At 35.4% G+C, this 8920-nt stretch overlaps 1 protein-coding gene and 1 long non-coding RNA gene across 8 annotated transcripts; one reads left to right on the forward strand and one right to left on the reverse strand.

The window, feature by feature from the left end:
- Positions 1-413: 413 nt before the first annotated feature.
- On the forward strand, positions 414-3270 carry LOC110902046 (pentatricopeptide repeat-containing protein At1g63330). Its single transcript, XM_022148785.2, has one exon. The coding sequence runs from the start codon at positions 1262-1264 to the stop codon at positions 3134-3136; it is 1875 nt and encodes a 624-aa protein (XP_022004477.1). The 5' UTR covers positions 414-1261; the 3' UTR covers positions 3137-3270.
- Positions 3271-3481: 211 nt separating this feature from the next.
- On the reverse strand, positions 3482-8456 carry LOC110899890. 7 transcript variants are annotated; one of them, XR_004876417.1, is made up of 10 exons: positions 8096-8454; positions 7688-7776; positions 7074-7143; positions 6923-6988; positions 6461-6659; positions 6213-6355; positions 5933-6073; positions 5432-5491; positions 4130-5205; positions 3482-4026 (listed from the first exon to the last, which is right to left on the reverse strand). It is a non-coding gene; the product is annotated as an uncharacterized LOC110899890 (long non-coding RNA). The 7 variants fall into 7 exon arrangements; XR_002570622.2 differs by adding an exon at positions 5701-5839 and having other exon boundaries at positions 3483-4026; positions 5933-6355; XR_004876415.1 differs by having other exon boundaries at positions 4130-4785; positions 5933-6355; positions 8096-8453.
- Between the last annotated feature and the right edge of the window lie 464 nt (positions 8457-8920).

Below are 8920 nucleotides of genomic sequence, written 5' to 3' on the forward strand. Positions count from 1 at the left end.
AAAGATTATAACACATATTAGTGATGGAACTAGATATTTTTTTTACCAGGAGTCGTAATAGAATTTTTTACATTTGAAATCAGTCAGTTTAATATAGAAAAGATAAATAATTGAATAACCATTAACTAATCAAATAATAAATAATCTAAACATCTTAAAACATATAAAACAAATTACATATGCTATTAATTTAATCAATAAATAATTATCAATTGAAAACACAAAAGAAACTGGTAGGTTGCAGAGTAGTTGTACATGCATAAACAGTGTTTAAATTAATGGATATAGAAGTCAGTAGTTGGCTACAGGTAAGACAGTAGGTTAAAAAATACAATAGCATGTTAACCTGTTGGGCTTTTAAAATATTTGAAATGGGTTTTGTTAGAAAAAGGCCCATAAAACATTTTTTAAATTAATCAAGTAAGGTGGTAAGGGTCTTGTCACTCTTCTTTCTCTGTTCTTTTGCAATTCACAAGAACCTCGCCGGGACAATGGCACCGGCTAACCACCGGAATTTCTTTAAAACTTCCCTACTTTTTTTTGACTTCAGATACTAGATACTCCGTAATAGATAATTGAGATGGTCAAACTACACTAAAGGATTTTTTTTATAAAAATGTGCCTCTCAGAATCACGGGCCCTGGCCGGTTGTCCTCCCCGCACACCCTCAGGGCCGCTCCTGATAGTGTTTGTTCACTTGGATATCGATTATTGATAGGATATGAGGGAGGGAGGGAGAGTGACTTTAGTTCAGGTTTTGGTAAAACTCTCTATTGATTGTCCTTTTATGGATATCAATATGTTAGGTTTAGTATCAATTACATAGATGGTCCTTATAGTTTAGTATATTACATATTTGGTCCCTAAATATAGAAAATTACACTATTCATCTTCACATTGTTCACTTATGGGTAATACATGTAGTCTCTTTAGTGTATGGATGTTGAAAGGTTGATGTAATTTACAACCTACACCAGTCAATGTGGTGGTGTCACAGATCAACAACTCGTATTTGTGTTTCACCCTAATTGTCATCCGGTGGTGTTTGATACGGTGGTCCATGATTGTGTTTCCCGCTATATCCCTCTTAGTAAAACTAAAAGATCCCATTTTTCTTTTTTATTTTTTATATTTAAAACAAATTTTTTATTAGGAGCAGCATCATTTGTATTTCTTACCAAAGGAAAGTGAGTGGTTGGTTAAAATTGATACTGCAATTCTACCCTTCATCGATTCTGCTTCTCTTCTCTGTTAGATCACGATGACTCGTCGTGCGAATTCTCATCTTCATCGTGCTTTCATCGAACTCAAAGGTATTTTCATCACCAATTCTTTAACAACAACCCCTCCTTCATCTCCCAAATTAGGTTTACAATCCACTCTTTTAGCTTCTCTTCTTCACTCCACTTCCTTTTCAAATATTGGGGATCGTCCCCAATCTAGGTATCAAAAGGTTACCAGCTTGGATGATGCCTTTAACCTGTTCGATGAAATGATCCAGAGAAAACCCCTCCCATCTGTTATCAAGTTTAATCAGTTGTTAAATTCTGTTGCAAAAATGAAACATTTTTCTTCTTGTCTCCATCTTTTCAAACAAATGTGTGCCGTTGGAGTGCCTGTTAACGAGTACTCTATGAGCATTGCAATCAAGTGTTGTTGTCAGATGTCTCGCACCAATGACGGTTTTGCCCTCCTAGCTTCTTGCTTCAGGCGTGCTGTTGTACTAAATGTGTTCGTATTTAGTACACTCTTAGATGGACTGGTGCTAGAAGATAGAATTATTGAGGCTGAGAGACTCTTCAAGAAGCTCATCAAACAGAAACTATGTGAACCTGATGTAGTTATGTATTCCACTATGATCAAAGGGCTTTGCAAGTTTGGCAATAATGATATTGCCATTGCTTTGCTTAGGCTCATGGATGAAAGAGGCTGTAAGCCTAATGTTGTTGTATATAGTACTATCATTGATAGTCTCTGCAAGGACAAAATGATAGATGATGCTTTCAAGCTTTTCAATGAAATGGTATTTCACAAAGGCATTCTACCAAATGTCATCACATACACCTCTCTGATTTATGGCCTTTGTATCTTGTGTCGTTGGGACGAGGTCTCTAAGCTGCTAAAAGAAATGGAGGAAGATCTAAGGATCTCTCCTAATTTTCAAACCTTTAGCATATTAGTTGATGCATTTTGCAAGGAAGGTAGGGTGGATGAAGCGGAGGCTGTTATAGACATCATGGTTGAGAGAGGTGAGGTTCCTAACATAGTGACATACAATTCACTTGTAGATGGTTACTGTCTGCGAGGTGAGATGACCAAGGCAAGGACACTTTTTGATTCACTTACTTCTAAAGGTCTCGTCCCTGATGTTGTTACTTATAGCAGTTTATTGAATGGGTATTGCAAGAATTTTAAAATAGAGGAGGCCCTGAAGATGTTCCATGAAATAACAATAAAAGGTTTGAAGCCAAATATAGTCACTTACAATGCCATGTTACAGGGATTGTTTCGGGTTGGGCGTTGTGGAGAGGCACGCAAACTCTTTGATGAGATGCGATCACAAGGCCTAATTCCAAATGAATGCACCTATAGAATAATATTAGACGGTCTTTGCAACAACCGTCAAGTTGAAGATGTGCTCTCTTTGTTTCATTTGGTGGGTGATAGCAAGCTAAACTCTGACATTCAAGTGTACACTATTCTTATTGATGGTATGAGCAAATGTGGGAAGCTTAATATTGCAAGGGATCTTTTCCAAGACCTAACTCTAAAAGGTTTGAAACCTAATGTTCGGACATATAATGTGATGATTAGTGGCCTATGTAGGGAAGGTATGCTGAAGGAAGCAAAGCACTTGTTTCTTACAATGGATGAGAGTGGCTGCCCGTCAGATAATGTTACTTACCGTGTTCTTCTGCAAGGATATCTTAAGAAGAAGCATTACGATGATGTAGAGATGCTTTTAGAGGAAATGGATGGAAGAAGTTACTCACTTGATGCAACATCTTTATCGTTTTTGATTGATGACATCGCAGCTGGTTCAGTAGACAGAAGCATGCTTCAGCTGATTGGTAGGCTTGTGCCAAAAGAATTGATCAGCACTCCCGCCCTGTTAACAGCCTTGGAGCAACACTGAAATGGTGATCATGACTGGCTTCTCTTTTAGGTATTTGGGGAATGAGAAATGAAGATTGTACCTACAAAATGTAGTAAGTAGGAGATCTGTAACAATTGGGCAGGTTCTAATTAATGAGTTCAAAACTTTTAACATGTTTGATATACACAAAGTAAACATCACAGCTTTGACCACAAGTGGTTCTTTTGTAGAATCAGCCATGTATTATATATAAATCCCATATTCAAAGCCTGTTATTCTTAGCCCTAAAGTCGTGCCATCGTTTTCTGCACTGGATCTGTCTACCGAATCACCATATTCTTCTATTTTTCTGGCGTTACAATGCAGGTGTGTCTAAACTCTACCATCACTTGTAAAAGGTGTTGCTTACATGGATGCCTATGCCTATGTGAATGTTGATTTTCTTTAGTAAAATGATTGTGTGATTTTGTTGGAAGATTATAATCGAGGAAAATTGGTTTAATTAGAAGTCAAAAGAAAAGTCAAACCTGTGTTTATGAAAAGTCAAAATTGAACAGAATAGTTAAACATTGTGTCTGTTAGTTTAGGATTGTATCGATTCGATGTATGGCCATACAAGCACTCATATGTACAGAATCACCGTATTTTTCCAGTTTCTGCATATTCTTTCGGCCTAACAATTGAGTGTAATCACACCAGTTTCTATTTCTACATGTATATACATATAGGGCTGCACATATACGCACAAGCATTATGAATCTGCAAATGGTTGTTTATTTCTTTCTTTCAGTTAGACCAAGAGATTTGACTTTTTAATTTCCTGATTGACTCGGACAATTAACTTCCTGCTGGATGGGGTGGTGATGCCAATTGGAGGGTTTGTATATGGATTGCTTCTCCTTTTGCAATTGCTATCCTTGTAATTGTTTCTGTACACATGTAGGACTGCATATCTAAGAACCATCTGATAGATTTGTATAATAAATTTTCCTTTTATAGTTTTATTCTTGAATTTGAATGTCTTAAACTTACTTATTGAGCTCTGTTTTGGATTTTTCCAAACAGACGTAGACATACACTGATGTCATCACAACAATGGAACCATGAATCCTGGCTGGTGATTCTTTTGAATTATCATTAAGAAACTTGCACGCCTGCACCACTTGAACGAAATATAAAAAGATTCCTTTTTTTATAAGAAACATGTGAAGAAACCAATATGTTGGTCAAACCTCGATAAATTGGTCCAGTTCGATGTTCAAAACCTCTGAGTCTGTGATTTTTCAGCACCACATTGTCTCTATGTTTGTGAAATTAACCTTTAATTAACTAGTTTAATACCCGTCCGGTGGACGGGTTGTTCATTGTCATAATCTCATAACTACACTTCCTTATTTTTTAAATGAAAAGATCCATGTTAAATATGATATTAAGGTGGGTTTGGTTTTTAAATGTAATTGTAGTGGCAATGTGTACACAAAAGGAGAGAGAAAAAGATATAAATGTTTATGAAACCTTTTTGTTTTACAAATTTTGCAGCCAACACTTAAATTAATCAAATATATAAAGCAGAATGTTATAGCTTACAACCCTCTAAACCCTTTGCTCTCACGTGTGTCCGTCTTCCTTTTTATCCTTGCTTCTAGCAACCCCTTCACTCTCTCAACTGTGCTTTCTAAATTCTTCATCTGTTCCATCCACATATCATGTCAGTCTCGTAAATAAATCCGTCACAACTCTAGATATACAATGCTTAATAACTACTGTTTGTAATCCCGTTGTGTATGAACAACCCGTGATCCCGCTATAGAGATCCAAACTATACGTCACGTCACTTTCTTTATGTATGTGGCTATCTCGAGTTAACTATTTCATCACATATGACTTGCAATATCATCTTATCACAATAAGGGATGCCATAATTTTTTAAAGAAGATAATTTTTTTAACTGGCCCAATAAGGGATGCCATAATTGTTGTAGCTTTATTGCTAAGCAGCCATGGCACTTCAACACACAGTTGACACGATGATGTCTTTCCTTTCTTTAGGGAGAAATAGATCGTTGTCGAGGTTAAACTGTGAGCCTTTCTTTACTGGCTTCGGCTCCACTATCAATTTACAACGAATTAAAATATTAAAACATGTGGAATTTCAAGGTGAACCTTAAAATTAAGTGTTAAGAAAACCTTTTTAGAAAAAAATTCCGGAATATCACATAATTATCAAACAAATTGATGATGCATAATGCAATGCCTTAAGAAACATAAATAAATAACATAGAGCTTTGACTCCAAAATATTGAGCACAAAGCATAATGGTATATGTTAACCTCACCAGATATCGTATTTCAGCATGTGAACCCATCAGCTATTAGTCTATTACTATCAATGCAACCTTCACAAACAAATCCAAATTAGAATGTTTTAAATAAAATAATTTGTTTTCTTAACTAAAAATCAAAACCATCTTATTTAATATATTAAAATTTTATTAAACAATAAAAAAAGTTTGACATAGTATTATTGGTCAAACCAACATGAGCTGTACACAAAAAATTGACCCGTTATGACCCTAAATCGTTTTGAAACAAAAGAAACTCTCACCTGTTTTCCATTTCTGCATTAGTAAATGTAAGGGCCCGTTGTAGCTTTTTAATGAAAACGCTTCAACTTCTATTGTATATAATACGAAAACGGGCCTATGATCCGGGAGTCTAATCCCAGCCCGTTTGTAGCTCAGTTGCTACATCCCATACCCATATTAAAGTATACGCTCAGCACCAGAGTTAAAGCGTCAAATTAAACAAAATATTGATTCATTAAAATAAAATCATACCATGCGGGAGTACGCCTACCAACTTTAGGATCCTAGCCATAGTATTTATATAATTTTGGCTCGTATTTGTAAGTTGGTGGAAAGTTAAAGCACCTTCTTTCCACCCATCAAATGCACATCCCTTTCTAAGCTACAGAAAATCTACAAATGCATAAGGAAAAACTGAGATGCGGTTAGCTAGGGATCACAATTTCCACCCAGTTACATATGAGCAGGTCAGTTCGAGTTGTATTAAAATAGGTAACGGGTCAAATGGGGAAAATTTAAGAACTTTAGATACAAATGATACGGGCCAAAGGGGGTCAAAAGTTTTCCACGTGTATTTTTAATGCATACAACTTCGTAATCTTCAGTGATGTTTCCCCATATTGAAATTAGATATTTATCTTTTGAACCAAAAATATTGCCAGCACATATGATTTCCTGAAAGCCATAAGGAAAGAATGATTGTTAAGATTTAAAAAAAAAATAGTAGAGTTTCTTGTATGTAAGATAAAATAACTATACACAAACTTAAATCCACTTAACTGAACATTATTTTGGAAGAACAAAACTGAAAATTGAACATGGTGTCTACATTGATAATGCAATCTTTGTAGCTCGTTTGATGCACAAAAAAGACATAAATTTCCAAATAAATTACAATATGATATTATTTTCTGATTTACTTTTACTAATACTCCATCACTCCAGCCACTATGCTTTAGCCTCTTATCTTAATATGTCTCTGCAATAAAACCCAAAACATATCACCATGTACTAAAAATTTAAATTCAAAAACATCAATGAACACAATGTTGCGAAAGAAGATAAACATGTTAATAAGATCAATGTAAAATCCACATATGACCCTTATAAATGGATAGTTACCATATTGTTATAAAGATCCCAACTAAAGATTACCCATTTCGTATCAACAATAAACAAATTAACCGGTAGAATTTAGTTTTCATCTAATGATTTGGTTTATGTGTAAGTATGAAATCGTACCGTTGATGTTACGCCCAGTGGGATCACCGAATCCAATGCTTGAAGTGTTCAAAGTATCATCGAAATCTGCTAGTGATCATCATTAATGTCCCAAAACAAACCCACCTTGAAGATTTGTCAACCAAAAAAGAGAAAAAGAAAGAATGCATACCGAAGACAAGACCATCAAAAGGCGAGTATGATTTGATGCATACCAATTAATACTATATGCGCCACTCCAGCTTCAGATTCCGCGGTTACACAAAAAAAAAAAAAATCTTCGGTGATTCATCTGATCCTATTCTCAACCCACTGTTTACAAATTTTAAACCCATAGGAAGCGTAACTATTAACCACTAATTTGATCTTTCTTTAATTTATAACATAAATTATTTCACATGAGCCATAAATACAGCATAAGTGTAGTAATGTTTCCAATTTACAGTTTTTCTCGGTACATAAATTGTAAACCCATACAAATCTCACAAATTATAATCAAAGAATGGAAAGAACAAACAATATGTAACCTAACTTCAAGAGCTGTTATTTCATCAACATGCTTCTCAACCAAATCAACAAAATGCAAAAGTATTCTAAATCTTTAAGGTTGACGTATAAACTAATAAAATGATGAAAAAAAACACTTACTGTAAAGAAAAGCCACAGATTAGCTTACATAATAGAAACATCAAGTGGAAATTAGGTCAAACAAATTAGCAATTAATGATGAAGTATGCGGTAAATCAAGAAACGATGCAACAGGAGTGAAAGTTAGTTTACACTTACAATTCCTTCATTGGATGAATTGAATTGAAGATCAGAAACACCATGGATCTTAGCAGCATCGCAGACGACTTGTTTTCATTCGGAAAGCCCTAGAAGCACAAAAACATGATTACAAGCATAATGTAAGTTATACAACAGACATAAATTCTATACACATCCCATCAAAATGACCAACAAATTCAAAATAGAAACAGATCAAGCAAACTGGAACTTAAGAAATTCAGCGGTGTAACCCTAAACTGTAATCGACAATATAAAGACATCATCAAAACAAACAGACATCTAACAAAGTCTCTTTAATTAGGGCTTTAAGAAACATAACGGACTACCAAGAGTGAGAGAGATTGACTGTGCTCCAAGCCATGGCAGGAGAACAACCAAGAACGGACTCCGGAGAGAACGAATTACCAGATTGTGGTCGTATCGCGGTGCTCACTTCTCGTAATCGTAAACCGTGGTAGAGGCGGTGAACACTGGTGGCTCCTAATTTTTCAAATGTGGGCAATGGATACCAGATGATGTTGAGATGCTTGGATGAGAGAGAAAAGATTAGTTGAATGGGAAGAAGGAGCCAGAGGACGCAGATTCATGAGGTAGAAGGGGGGGTTTATAAGGATGAACTTAAGCGTTTAGCCTTCAAAACTGCTAAGAACCGCCACATAGCATGAATTGGGGAGAACATGGGCAGGAGAATGTGGAGGCCCAGGAAACTGCTTTGAACTGCCATTAGAGAGGTTATTTTTATGAGTTTAAGTGGCTGAGATTTAATCTCAGCCAAATCCAATGGTGGATATTGATTTGAGAGTTGGTTAGAGTTAATGGGTTCCATATATATATATAATGTGTCAGAGAATGTTACTTCTTTGTACTGTCACACTAACATTTTATCTTTAATTGATGTCTGTGTAAAGTAACCGTCATATTGAGTCATTCTTTGGTGAGGTGTCAAAATGAGATTTTTATCCATTAAAAATGTACTTTAGGCGACTTTCAATCAACTTCTAATACTAAAGAGCCACGTCTACCGTAACTATATAAAAGTATAGATTGTTTTCCTCTTGTTTTTTGCTATAGGGACCATAACCATAGTTCATTTTTGCACATTCTTCAGCTTCTTCTTTATAGAGCTGTACACATGTAGGCACCATTTAACAGACTCACTATAAAACTTAACCATTTAGAGGCAAATATCTCGGCCACTCAGACATTTGCTCGCGAAACAAACAGTCTGAA

Source organism: Helianthus annuus, chromosome 13, assembly GCF_002127325.2.
Source record: "Helianthus annuus cultivar XRQ/B chromosome 13, HanXRQr2.0-SUNRISE, whole genome shotgun sequence".
In the NCBI taxonomy this organism is placed as follows: Eukaryota; Viridiplantae; Streptophyta; class Magnoliopsida; order Asterales; family Asteraceae; genus Helianthus; species Helianthus annuus.